Genomic DNA, 14,709 nt, shown 5'->3' with positions numbered 1-14,709 from the left:
TCCATCAGTCTCAGGAGACTATGGAGTTGCGCTCTGGTTGTCGGTCAGGAGTGGCCTCACCAGGGCGCAAAGCCAGGGTAGGTTGATTCGGGGGAGAAGCTGTTACCCAGGCAGCAGGTCCCCCTCGCACTAATTGCGGGAGGGTGTATGTCGTGCATGTATACCGTGTTTCGTGAAGTATTAAGGCTCGTATTATTCGTATATGTGACGTCTGATACGTCACGTATGCTGTTTATTAACCTTAAGAGCGTTGTTCGAATTAGGTTTAGTGCAAATGTCTCGTACACATCCCTGTATACAACGCTTTACATGTTACACCAATCTTAAGAACCTTAACGCGCGCACACACCTGCTTCTGAGTGTAGTGGAGAGAGACGGGGGGCAGAGTGAGGCTCCGCTCTATGTTCCTGAGTTCGTAGCTGAGTTCGTAGCCCTTGGGGATGCCGGGCACCAGGTTCTTCTTGTGCTTCATCAGACCCAACCACATGTGTACCTGAAGCTTGGCCTGGATGGCCCAGCCGCCGGGGCCACTAGACTTCCGCCCTGGCAACTGTAGCACAGAGGGAGAGAGAGGGTGAGAGAGAGAGAGAGAATTACCCGTTCTTATGTCAGAGAGCTTCAGCAGAATTACAGCCTCAGCTTCAGCCCTTTATGCTGAAGCTGAGGCTGTAATTTTTAACTTTATATCTGTGACGGGATGGGAACTTGTCCCACTGGTGATAACAGCGCTAACAATGTTATCAATGAAGTTGAACCCTCTAGTTTCAAGAAGATAAGGTGAAGTCGAAAATTGTTGACCAGACCACACACTAGAAGGTGAAGGGACGACGACGTTTCGGTCCGTCCTGGACCATTCTCAAGTCAATTGTGTTCTCACACAGTCGACTTGAGAATGGTCCAGGACAGACCGAAACGTCGTCGTCCCTTCACCTTCTAGTGTGTGGTCTGGAAAACGTACTTTAGCCACGTTATTGTGACTCATCGCCTGAAGTCGAAAACTTTGGCTCAAGAAGCTGAACTCGTATCTTTACGAAGTTGAAATATTTGAAAGCTCAAGGAGTACCCTGAGGAAGTTGATGCTCTTGCTTGACCTTGAGGCCAAGGTGAGTGATACTGACCTTAAGGAAGAGGGTCTGGGTGATGCCGCAGTGTCTGCCCTTCTCTTCCTGCACGGGGGAGAAGAGAAGATGTCTGGCTGGTAGACGCTGGTATGCCACTCTCTTGCCTCCGCTGATCATCCACACGAACACATCTGGCAGGCTGTGCTGGGGCTGGGGGGAATGGAGAGAGGGTGGGGGTCAGGGGGTATCTCAGTCGAGGTGGGGGGGAGGGGGTTATCATTACGGTGTAGGAGAGAGGGTGGGGGTCAGGGGGTATCTGTGGGGTATGGGAGGGAAAGGGGGGGGGACAAGGAGTATTACCAACGGGGGGACTACTGGGTAAGACTCCTTGAAGAAACACTGAAGAAACTTACAGCAACTATGACTCCTCTCCATACTCTAAGAGTTGACTTCCTCTAAGAGTTGACTTGTGACTTGAAGTCACAAAACAAACAACTAACAACGAATAAGCCAAATTCTACTCGCGTAGAATCCGCGTAAAATGTCTTGCACGACTTTCCATAACTGCATCTTAGAAAAATGAGAGCTGTGAAGGAGTTCCTCAAGCCCATCAATAAATAAAAATGGCAATAAGATGTAACTTATATTTTAGCTTGGGGTTTGAGTTCAAGGGCATTCTAGCTGTTAAGTCAACCTTTAACTTACAATCCAACCAATAAGTACACTTTATTCCCCTACAAACTTAATAACAAAAAGGTACTCTGAGGTGTACCTGTGATGGGCAAGACAAGGACCCACTACAGGTTCTCTTGAGGGGGGTGGGGGGTAAGGACAAGGACCCAACACAGGTACTCTGGGGAAGGGGGGATAAGGAGCCCTCACAGGTACTCTGGGGGGATGATGGTGGGACAAAGACCTACCACAGGTACTCACGTCATCAATAAGGCCCTTGAGCTTGGCCAAGTAGGAGTGAGCAGTCTTGTAGCGCTCCCTCAGGCTGTGTCTGGTGAGCAGCGCCTTGGTGTGTCTCGCTGAGCTGCCCAGATGATCCTGCCGGAGAGGAGTGAGTGAGGGAGGGAGTAGGTGGGGGCAGGTGCAAGGAAGATGTCGCTCAAGGTAACCGTCTTAATACATAAAGGGAGGCAACAATCATTACGGCTGAAGAAAACACGGGGTTTTGTCAGAATCTTCGATTTTGGAAGATATATATATATATATATATATATATATATATATATATATATATATATATATATATATATATATATATATATATATATATATATATATATATATATGTCACAATTAGGTCACAAAGTTGCACAAAGAACGTGTTACAGTCTATTGGGTTCTTAAGTCAGGTCATTTTATACACTCCATCTATCATTATCTTCAACTAATGCATGGTTAAGCTGTATTAAAGCATGTCACAACGTCACGTGTGATATGCTCTAATATCAGGAACATCACAGAGTATAAAGATAATACGGGGAGAGGTGACGAGAGATCCATTCACAAGTTTACATATTCACGCACATATTACCCATACACAGTCACCATTCATCACTAACTCACATGACGTAAGTTTAATCCACACATCCAGACCGCTTCTATCCTGCCTCGAACACTGCTACTTCAGCTTGCAGGTGATCCACTCACCATCTCTCTCTGGCAGAGTCTCATGCGCTCCTTATCCAGCTTAGTCCTTCCTCCGGAGGACCCCGAAGAGTAGCCTCGGGCCAGGCTCATGTAGTGACCGCATCCGGACACCAGCTCCTCCAGTACCTCCTTCAGACGCTGCTCAGCGCTCCCGTCCTCCTCCTCCAGCAGGGACGACACCTCCGACAGGCCCTCCTCCTACGTGGAGAAAGGAGACAATATAATCTATGGTAGGAATATGTACAGGTTATCAATATATAAGTATGAGATAAGGCTCAATCACACCAGTGGACGGCATAGATAAAAGAGTTAACCTTACCTCAACGTATGTCCAATATTAACCCCATCCATTGTTGTAATATTATGTAATAATAATAATAATAACAATAATAATATATTATTATTATTGTGATTAACCCTCCTTTGTTTCCTACTAATCTGAGGAGGAATGTACCAAAGAGGAAACGGAAGAGAACTCGTGTAAGTCTGAGGCCTTCCAGTCAAAAGCAATTTACTGGGCAAATGATCGGGAGGTGTATTTGTTATTGTGACAATGGCAATCAAAGGTTGACATCGAGCTTGCTAGGGGACAGTGACCCAGACAGTGAATGGCAAATTGATGTACGTGTATGTGTACTCACCTATTTGTGCTTGCGGGGGTTGAGCTTTGGCTCTTTGGTCCCGCCTCTCAACTGTCAATCAACTGGTGTACAGATTCCTGAGCCTACTGGGCTCTATCATATCTACATTTAAAGCTGTGTATGGAGTCAGCCTCCACCACATCACTGCCTAGTGCATTCCATCCGTTAACTACTCTGACACTGAAAAAGTTCCTTCTAACGTCTCTGTGGCTCATGTGGGTACTCAGTTTCCACCTGTGTCCCCTTGTTCGCGTCCCACCAGTGTTGAATAGTTTATCCTTGTGTACCCGGTCGATTCCTCTGAGGATTTTGTAGGTTGTGATCATGTCTCCCCTTACTCTTCTGTCTTCCAGTGTCGTAAGGTGCATTTCCCGCAGCCTTTCCTCGTAACTCATGCCTCTTAGTTCTGGGACTAGTCTAGTGGCATACCTTTGGACTTTTTCCAGCTTCGTCTTGTGCTTGACAAGGTACGGGCTCCATGCTGGGGCCGCATACTCCAGGATTGGTCTTACATATATGGTGTACAAGATTCTGAATGATTCCTTACACAGGTTCCTGAACGCTGTTCTGATGTTAGCCAGCCTCGCATATGCCGCAGACGTTATTCTTTTTATGTGGGCTTCAGGAGACAGGTTTGGTGTGATATCAACTCCTAGATCATTCTCTCTGTTCGTTTCATTAAGTACTTCATCTCCTATTCTGTATCCTGTGTTTGGCCTCCTATTTCCACCACCTAGTTTCATTACTTTGCATTTACTCGGGTTGAAATTCAACAGCCATTTGTTGGACCATTCACTCAGTCTGTCTTGGTGTGTGTGTGTGTGTGTATTTCATTCTATTCTTCCTTCCTATGACACGCCCATGTCCCCCATGTCCAATATCCTTACCAGTTTGGCCGCGATGCCGTCGATGAAGTTGGAGTTGTAGAGGCGCCGTCTGTGGTCTTGGAAGAAGGCGCGCACGTAGAGACACGGCTTGTCGTCCCAGAAGGGGAGGAAGTAGTAGGTCTTGTCATTGGTCATAGGCTTGGCGGGCGGCGTCGTGGACTGCCACATGGACGTCTCTGCGATGATAGACTCCGGACCTGCACGGAAGGTGAGGCGGCACGACATATGAAACGGAAGAATATAGAATGGGAATTAGTGTGGGAGGGAATTTTAGAAGGGCGCTGGAACGGATTATATTGGAGGGAACCTTATCGCTCGCATTATATATCATTCTCTGTCTCCACTTCCTTCGCCTAGTTCTCGTTTTTCTCCTCCACTTCTTCACCTAAGCTCTCACGGTTCTCCACTTCTCTCCCACTCACCTGAGTCTCCATCGCTCTCATCGTCGCTTGAGGGTCGAGCGGAAGAGCAGCTGTCGATGGAGTTGCCAGCGTTGCCGATGGAGAGTTCGAAGGTGACAGGCTTGTCGCTGACTCGCTTCTCGATCATCGTAGCCTCGTGCACCGAGGTGAAGAGCAGGAACTCTTCACTCTTGCCATAGTTACTCTGCCACACGACACCGACAGTGGAAGAGAGAATGTGAAATGTTACTTAACATCACTGAGACGTCACAAATGTTTACCATCACCATGTGTGCGCTTCCCTACAATAGTATGAGATGAAATATGAACTACAGGACCATTATATATAGCCTTCCCGGTTTGGTGCCTTCTTTTGATAATTACTTACTTACAGGACCATTATTATGTGACGTCGTGCGGCCAGGCTTATGTTGAATGCAACTCTGGGTGTCAATGGGGGGCATTTTCTCTACTAATTTTACAAAGTTCTAAATGATAACCTACATCAGTGGTTCTAGTAATGATGATGACAATTGTGTAATATCAGAACAATTATAACAGAACTCTGAACAGCTTCTCGGTAAGGCCGACAAGGAAACTTTAAAGAAATAAAGGCAGATGTATCTTAATAAAAATTTTCATTCTCAGAAATCTTGCTTTTATGAATGTACTTATTAAGAAATACAAGGATCTTAATGCAAATATCGAGACATTGTGTTTTACTTGTCTGAGCTTAAGTCCCCCCAATGATTCAAGTGAAATGTCATTTTCAAAGACAGAATTGTGGACTGCTGCTGATATGGCGGGCATGAGACCTGTATAGGTAGGTAGTCCTCCCTATACAGTCCTCCAGGACCCATCATGGTGGCCCAGGTAATGGTAGCAGCTCAGAAGCAGTTGTTTCAGCAGAATTAATAACCAATTTTTACCATTTCTCTCTAATAAAAGAGACAGTGAAGCTCGAGTGACGTTGCAAATGCATTCCTGCGAGAAATTGTATCAATAAATTTTAGTGACTGAGCCAGCACTATAATCCTTCCCTGGATGTCCGGCCCAGATTCCGGTCTCTCCCCTCTCTCCCCTCTCTCGTTCCCCTCTCCCCCTTTGACCGTGATCCTCGAAGCCCTCGTTGGCTAGTCCCTCATTTCACATTCCCCCTTCATGCTCCCGGTCATCTCACCTTCCCCACATGTCCCAGGTCACCTCACATTACCGTCATGTCACAGGTCATCTCACTCCTCAAGTCACGCTATTAGGCTCGCTCACTTATCAAAACCCGCTCATAGGTCATGTGACCGATCAGGTGTTTTTTTCCCCTCACTATTTCCATATTATGCTTCTAAGACTACACTTAACCCAGACCCCCACGGTCGTCTCTCCTTAGGCCACACCGTTAAAATGCTTCTCAGATCAAGGGTTCGGTTCAGAACCATCATAAAATGATTCTCAGATGAAGGACTCGGTTTAGAATCATACAAAATGGTTCTCAGATCACGAACGCAGCTCAGAACCATCATAAAATGATTCTTAGATCAAGGACTCGGTTCAGAACTATCAAAAATAATTCTTAGATCAAGGACTCAGTTTAGAACCGTCATAAAATGGTTCTCAGATTCTCAGGATTAGGAGCGAGTGTCTCAATGTCCTCTTTGCCACCTAAGTGGGGGTCTGTGCAATGCTTGTGATGTCAGTTGAGAAGTGACAATGGGTAATGAATCAATGGGTACTTTTGAATTACCCATTACTCTTGAATGGGTAATGTAAATAATCGCGTAGGTTTATAGAATAGAATAAAACAGCTAGCCATTAAAACATGCAAGGAGACACCTTGGTCGTTAATTGGAATCATGAAGGAGATATTGTCGAAAAAGAGATTGTTTACTGACAAAAAATCTCTAGTCCTAACAGTCTCCCAACTGTCAACCGGTTTGGTTTACAAGTCCTCGAGCTTATTGGGCTCTTATCGTATTTACAGTTGAAATTGTGTATGGAGTCTGCCTCCACTAGCTGTCGGTGCCTGACAGCTGAGTGGCCAGTGCTTCGGATTCGTAGTCCTGAGGTTCCGGGTTCGATCACCGGTGGAGGCGGAGACAAATGGGCAAAAAGTTTCTATCACCTTGATGCCCCTGTTACCTAGCAGTAAATAGGTACCTGAGAGTTAAGACAGTTGCTACGGGCTGCTTCCTGGGGGTGCGTAACAAAAAGAAGGCCTGGTCGAGGACCGGGCCCCGGGGACGCTAAGCCCTAAAATCATCTCAAGATAACCTCAAGAAGATAATCACATCACTTCCTAGTATGTATCAAAAGAAGGCACCAAGCCGGAAACTATGTTTCATTCTCAGTGTCGCTGGATATTCAAAGGGCGATAAATGCCACTAAATGGCCTAACACTCCCTAGTGCATTCCATTTGTTAACTATTGGCACGGAAAACATTATTTCTAAATGTATCTTTGGTTTATTTGGCTACTCAAATTCCACCTGTTTTTCTTTACTTGTCGGAATTCCACATATTTCTGATATCGTTTGTCCTATAAATGCAGAGAGATTTTGTATGAAGTGATAATTTCCTTCCAGTGACCCGAGGTTTAATTATTTTTGATTTTCCGTGTAAATCGTATATCTTAACTTTGTGATTAGTCTAATGGAATTCACCTGAGCTTTCTCCAACTTCGTTTTGTGATAAGGACTCTTATACCGCATATTCTAGGTTTGGGCTGACATGTGTGTTGTACAAGGTCTTGAATAATTCCTTACTCAGGACTTATTCAAGAACGGGATATGGAGGGGGGGGGGGAGCGATACTGATAGACATTCAAAGGAGTTTAAATTAGTTAAGTGAATAAGTATGACGGCTATTGTAAGATAAATAGTCAGCATTTTATGACGAAAAATGCAATTACTGTCCAGGAGAGAAAAAGCTTTTTCTGCATCTGAATAATTTTGTGTTTGGCTTAATTGCTTGCCATTTCTACTATGAAATACGATCATTGTCTCCAATGGCTCGGTGCTCGTTGATTCCTCTGCTCCTTCAGTTACTCGACCTTTCCATCATTCAGTTATTGACATTCGCTTCTCTTCTTCTCCCATTACTCACTTCTCAGGCATCACTACTCTCTTCCTTTCATTTAAATATTGATTGTACTCCTCAATCAACTCTACCCCCTTCCCACTGCTTCCCCATCAACGTACCTCCTGTATGGGAAGGGTTATCTCTACCTCCACCTCCGAAGGGGCCACGTCCAAGAGGTCTGTGATCTGACACCTGACGGAGAGCAGGATGCGTCCGCGGTAAGCGATGCCCTCCCCCAGACCGGCGTTGAGAGCAGCGTGCTCGTCCATCACCGCCCCGTCTCGCGTGGACCCATACAAGTACACATAGGCCGGTCCGAACGTAGGCAGGAACCCTGGGAGTGAGGGAAGAGGTCAAGTTACTAGGTCAGAGGTCAAGCTAGCTATAGGGGGGGGGGATCAGTTGTCAAAGGTTACATTTGTCAACATGATATGATTGAATGTGTCTGCAGGGTTAATTAAATGTTAGAGTTAGGTCAAAGGTTAAGTTAGATCAGTTAACGGTCTGGTGTTAGGGAGGGAGGGGGGGGGGAGGTTAACATAAGGTCAAAGTATGACCCGAGGTCAACTTTAGATGGTAACCAAGTGTGAGGTGAAAGACGTCAGACAATATGGGTCAAATGTCTAAGGTTAAAACGCGCAGTATGAGTATTATGGTCAAGGCAGGGTCAATGCTAAGCTAAACGCTTGTATGAGGTCAACATCAGGGGTTAAAACCAGGTTAAAGTTATCAAGCGCTTCTTAACCTTCGAAATGGGTGAGGATTTTGGTAGGAGAAAGAATACTTATTAAGAGTTCAACGACCATAATGGGTTAAAGGTCAGAGACCGCAGTAAGGTCACCAGAAGGCCCAAAAAGGGGGATATGGTTGTCTCCAAAAAAGAGGTTAGGGATTAAAATGCAGGAATTTGGGAATTAAAGAAAGTCTTAAGGATTCTAAGGTCACGTTTCCAGTCACGTGTCCGGGCAGGTAGGGGGGGGGGTCGAGGTCATGTTACATATGACAAACGTTGTGAGTTGCCAGTATAAAGTCAAAGGTGGTCCATTTGTAATGTCAAAATAAGGTCAAATTGGGTGGCTGACAAAAACAAATGGGATTTAGATAGAAAATAGCTTGCGGCTAAAAAAAATAGGCTGATAGAAAATAGGATGCGGAATGGAAGTAAACTGCTGAAAATAAGCCACTGGCAGAAAATTGGGTTCATAAAGAAAATAGGCTACAAACCAAAAAATAGGTTTCAAAAGCACATAGGCTTCTTTCATTTAATGGGCTGTTAGCAGAAATGAAAAAAAGAAAAAGTTGCCAAAGACAGAGGCCTCCTTGAAGAAAAGGGAGTTCGGTTCTCCGAAAAGGGAGTTTTCTGTTCGGATATTCAATCCGAACAGAAAAGTTAATCAGAGAAGGATCGATGCTTTAATATAAATTCATAGCATTTAAGCACTTAAAAAGAGTTGTAACAAGATGCTTGACATTAACAACCACTATAGAAAAATTAGTGATTTAAAAATGATAATAGAAAAGAGCCAGGACGCATCAAATACTTAAGTGTCCCCTTACGAAACCTATACATCTTCCCTCAATCATAGCGGGTTATAATTTGTATTTAATAGACAGTTTATAGACTCCGAAGTGCTACAACGTTGTATATAACAATACAATTGGATTGTATGGAGTTTGGATGTTCATAAACTGCTTAATTAATACAAATTAAGCAGCCACGATCGAGGTCTCGTAAGGAGACACGCAAAGTCTTGACGAATCCCGGAGCAAGTCATTAGAGACATCACAAGAAACAGGTCATCGCAGAATGTTGGGTTACCGAGAGGCGTCATACCATAGGAATCTGGGCTTCCTGAAACGTTAAGAAGGAGTCGGGTTACACACACATTTGTGCAGCTGTGTAAGATGGCCTGCCACATGTACGTGTACGTGTACGTGTACGTGTGTGTGTGTGTGTGTGTGTGTGTGTGTGTGTGTGTGTGTGTGTGTGTGTGTGTGTGTGTGTGCGCGCGTGTGTACGTGTGTGTACGTGTGTGCGTGTGTTCGTGTTCTAGAGAGAGGGAAGGGGGACGCTCCTCCAACTCCCACCTCCCATGTTATGATACATGAGTTTGATACACAAGTGCATACTGTTGTATTAATGATACTTATTTGATAATGATACGTATGTGTAGTTCTCATTCATAATTAATATTATTATTATTATTATCTGCATATATTTCACCCGGAAACAAAATGATCCATTATATTCATGGATTAATGTATATAAATATATATTCATATATTTATAATGATCCATTATATGATCCACTTATATATCCATTATATATATAAGTGAATATTCAACAAAATCCAATCGAAATATATATTCCTTTTGTCCAGTATTGGTAATAACAACATACAACACTTATACGATCTATACGTGGAAGACAACATGTTGCCGTGTGTGTGTGATACACAATTCAGTATGAACAGAGTATACCTACAAGGCCGAGCGGTCAGGTTTACACAGATATTTGTATATCAGGTTTACATTCAGCTAATATACGTATACATACAGAGCGGAGTTGGGATAGAACCTGATATATACATATACATACAGGGCTAGAGTACAACAGATATATGTGTATAGAGTACAGTAACGAGGCAATTTAACTGTTGGTTGGTCTTGTAATAAATGAATATACAGCTATTTAAGTAATGTGAATTTACCTGATATCGAGTACGAACATTTATGGAGTGAAGGACTTGGCGAGTGAAAATCCACAAGGGCCGTGATGAGGGTTCGAATCTACACCCCGGATGATCCTAGAAGCGCCTTAGTCAACTGTACTACGACATGGTACAGTTGACTATTTCGCTTCTGCGATCATCCCGTGCGTAAGTTCGAATCCTGATCACGGCCCTTGTGGATTTGTTCAGTTGATATATCACGCTATTGTGATTTCTGTGTGAATTGGATGATATATGTAGAGAGAGTAGGAAACGCAGTCACAACCTCACATGAACGTTATCGTCGAAGCATAAATTCCCAAAAAGCTCTGATTTATATGTTTAATTTACATAATTTACATTGATGAACAATAATTTACATCAATAATTTCCATTGGCAGTCCCCGTGGCAAAGTGCTAAAACACTCGCCTGGCGTTTGGTGAGCGCTTTGGCTTGGGTTCGTATCCTGGCCGGGGAGGATTGACTGGGCGCCAATCCTTAACTGTATAGCCTCTGTTCACCCAACAGTAAAATGGGTATCTGGTTGTTAAACGATTTGGCGGGTCGTATTCCAGGGAACATAGGATTAAGGACCTGCCCGAAACACTACGAGTGCTAGTGGCTGTACAAGAATGTAAGAACTCATAATATATATAATATATATATATATATATATATATATATATATATATATATATATATATATATATATATATATATATATATATATATATATATATATATATATAATATATATAATTATATAATTATTTACAAAAAATATACAGGTTTTCTGTCCCCCCGACAAAAACTAATTATTATCTTCGCTTCTCCTCATCTTTCTTCTACTCTTCTCAGTCTCTTCTCTTCAGCTAGCTGCCCGAAATACAGAAACCCATTACGGGAAACTCGGACATAAAGACGGACAATGCCAGGAAGGTGGCCTGGGAGGCACTTTAAAGTAGGAAGGTGTCGAAAAGTTCTAGGTGAGGAAGGGGAGAGAGAATATATATATATATATATATATATATATATATATATATATATATATATATATATATATATATATATATATATATATATATATATATATATATATATATATATATATATATATATATGTCGTACCTAGTAGCCAGAACGCACTTCTCAGCCTACTATGCAAGGCCCGATTTGCCTAATAAGCCAAGTTTTCCTGAATTAATATATTTTCTCTAATTTTTTTCTTATGAAATGATAAAGCTACCCATTTCATTATCTATGAGGTCAATTTTTTTTTATTGCAGTTAAAATTAACATAGATATATGACCGAACCTAACCAACCCTACCTAACCTAACCTAACCTGTCTTTATAGGTTAGGTTAGGTTAGGTAGCCGAAAAAGTTAGGTTAGGTTAGGTTAGGTAGTCGAAAAACCATTAATTCATGAAAACTTGGCTTATTAGGCAAATCGAGCCTTGCATAGTAGGCTGAGAAGTGAGTTCTGGCTACTAGGTACGACATATATATATATATATATATATATATATATATATATATATATATATATATATATATATATATATATATATATATATGTATTGTGACGATAATCTCTTTCAAGAGAGATTGAGCCTGCTCTTCCCTACATCATTACGTCGTAACATACAAGATACTATATAGAAGATACGTCCACCAGTATCGCCAAACGTTTTGCCCAGGAAGCAAATCGTACCTTGCACACACCGACACCTGGCTACAGCTGCCGTAACCAGCAAACTGCTCATCCTCTGCCTGCCTGTTGCTGATTGGCTGGTGTCTCGTCGCACCTGCACTCCACCACCACCACGAGTCGTCGTCTGGGCAGCAGCACGCCAGACTCGTCAGAATATCTCAGTGCTCCTTGGAGTTGACATCTCTCGCTGGTAGACTAAGCCTTGGCTTTCGTGTACTAAGGGAGGTGGCAGCTTGAAGCCAGTATTCCAGCACCCATTATTATTTTATTTTGCTATCACTGTAACTTACTTGTCTTAGCGTAACTTTTCATTTGCCAGTGATTATTCATGTTATTTTGTTTGTTGACTTGTCCTACATTTTATGAGATTGTCTTTATTCATGTCTTGTTTTCTAGAGTAATTAAAATTTCATTGTTTATATACTTGTGTTTTGTGTGTCTTCCCATTACCTTACCACAGACGAAAGGACAAACTTTTCTCTTTTTTTTTGTGATGTGACGAGGCCCTGCCCCCAGCTTTTGAAACAGCCGAACACCAAACGCTTTACTGTCACAGTATATATATATATATATATATATATATATATATATATATATATATATATATATATATATATATATATATATATATATATATATATATATAATTATCCATTGTCACAAAAAAGAAATTGATAGGTAAATGAAAGAATATATCCTCTTAATGAGGATATAGTGAAACGTAGGTTGTAGATGCCGTAGAGTTATCCGCAATTGCGTTTAATGCTATGCTGTACTGAACACATGGCCCTGTATGACTAACCATCCTGCGAGATGGGGACTTTTAGTATCGCTGCTGCCTTATTCACTCTTGTGTTGATGATATCCTCATAATGCATCCGGAGTCTACCAGTGCAGACTACTTATCACATGCCTCTGTATGACTAACCATCCTGTGTGATGGGGATTTTTTAGCATCACGGAGCTAGCTTTTTGACACTGTACTCCCCTTCACATAGTCTAGGGGCAGCTGCACTAATGCAGATGTACCCAAAAGTGTTTATAAATAAAATGCTATAATGTTCAAAATAAATATATTTATTTTGAACAATATTTCGAATATATTTTGAACAATAAACATTGTTTAAAATGTATTTATAATAATATAAGCAATTAGTTTGACTATTTATTGCTTTTAATTCATATTTTAAATTTGCATTCACTAAATTTTTCATGAAGACTGAGTTACGAGCGAGACAATTGTGATATATACAAACCGAAACATTATAAAAATCTCTTTAAATATTAGTGTAAAAGTACCATGGTACCTTGCTCTTTCCCTCCATCTCTTCCTCTTTATTTATCTCTAGTACTCTTGCCTGTATACCTCCCTTTCTCTCTCTCTCTCTCTCTCTCTCTCTCTCTCTCTCTCTCTCTCTCTCTCTCTCACCTCCACCTTTCCTATCTCTCCTAACTCGACACAAACACAATATACAGAAAGGTCACAGCCACCTAAAATTAGATTTAGGAGCTCATGTAATGTGATTATTATTATTAATGTTCCTAACACAATGGAATAAAAATATGAGCTCTTCAGATTTTTAACATGAACACTTATCATACAATTACACACACGTACATAAGACTGCCCTCAGAAACTTGTGTAAAGAATCAGAACCTTGTATACCCCATATGCCAGACAAATACTGTGGCTCCAGCGTGGAGTCTACACCTTATGAAACACAAAACGAACTTAGAAAAGGTTCAGAGATGTGCCACCAGGCTAGTCCCCGAGCTGAGAGAAATGAGCATTGAGGAAAGATTACTGGAACTGATCCTCACGACGCTGGAAGACAGAAGAGTTAGGAAAGACATGATCACTACCTAGAAATTTTTCAGAGGAATTGATAGGGGTAGATAAAGATAAACTGTTAGCACTGGTGATACGCGAACAAGGGGACACAGGGGGAAATTGAGTACCCAAATAAGCCACATGGACGTTATAAAGAACGTTTTCAGTGTCAGGGAAGTTAACAAGTGGAATGCATTAGGCAGTGATGTGGTGAAGGCTGACTTCATACACAGTTTCAAATGCAGACATGATAGAGCCCGGTAGGCTCAGGAATCTGTACACCAGTTGATTGACAGTTGAGAGGCGGGATCAAAGAGCCAGAGCTTATCCCCCTCAAGTTCAACTAGGTGAGTACAACTAGGTGAGTATAGGACAACTAGGCGAGTATAAGTCTAAAGCAAAAAGATAAGACGCAAGTAATCAATTCGTAGATAAAATCCTTCAAGTATCAAATATAGTGTAAGATCTGGGACTTGATATCACTCCGAACCCGCCTCCTGAGGCGCACAGCTTAAGGATATCATCATCAGCAACAGCAGCATATGCTAGGTTATCCAACATTAGAACTGCCTTTAGAAATATGCGTAAGGAATCATTCAAAACCTTATATATCACATATGTTAGACCAATCCCGGAGAGTGCGGCTTCAGGTTTGAGTCCATATCGTGTCAATCGTAGGTCAAAGTTAGAGAAAGTTGAGAGGAATGCAGCAAGACTAGTCCCAGAGCTGA

General features: G+C 42.1%; 1 protein-coding gene across 5 annotated transcripts in view; it reads right to left on the bottom strand.

The window, feature by feature from the left end:
* Window positions 1-14,709, bottom strand: part of LOC123747311 (otoferlin) — a 267,365-nt gene that overhangs the window by 24,178 nt on the left and 228,478 nt on the right. For all 5 annotated transcript variants that reach the window (XM_069319727.1, XM_069319725.1, XM_069319728.1 and 2 more), the window contains 7 exons: window positions 7,840-8,054; window positions 4,671-4,854; window positions 4,249-4,445; window positions 2,721-2,918; window positions 1,995-2,111; window positions 1,119-1,271; window positions 350-550 (listed from right to left, as the gene is read on the bottom strand). In XM_069319727.1, the coding sequence (XP_069175828.1) occupies window positions 350-550; window positions 1,119-1,271; window positions 1,995-2,111; window positions 2,721-2,918; window positions 4,249-4,445; window positions 4,671-4,854; window positions 7,840-8,054 (1,265 nt within the window). The remainder of the gene's footprint in view (window positions 1-349; window positions 551-1,118; window positions 1,272-1,994; window positions 2,112-2,720; window positions 2,919-4,248; window positions 4,446-4,670; window positions 4,855-7,839; window positions 8,055-14,709) is intronic.

This window comes from Procambarus clarkii, chromosome 94 (assembly GCF_040958095.1).
Source record: "Procambarus clarkii isolate CNS0578487 chromosome 94, FALCON_Pclarkii_2.0, whole genome shotgun sequence".
In the NCBI taxonomy this organism is placed as follows: domain Eukaryota; kingdom Metazoa; phylum Arthropoda; class Malacostraca; order Decapoda; family Cambaridae; genus Procambarus; species Procambarus clarkii.
This window is presented reverse-complemented; position numbering and strand designations above follow the sequence as displayed.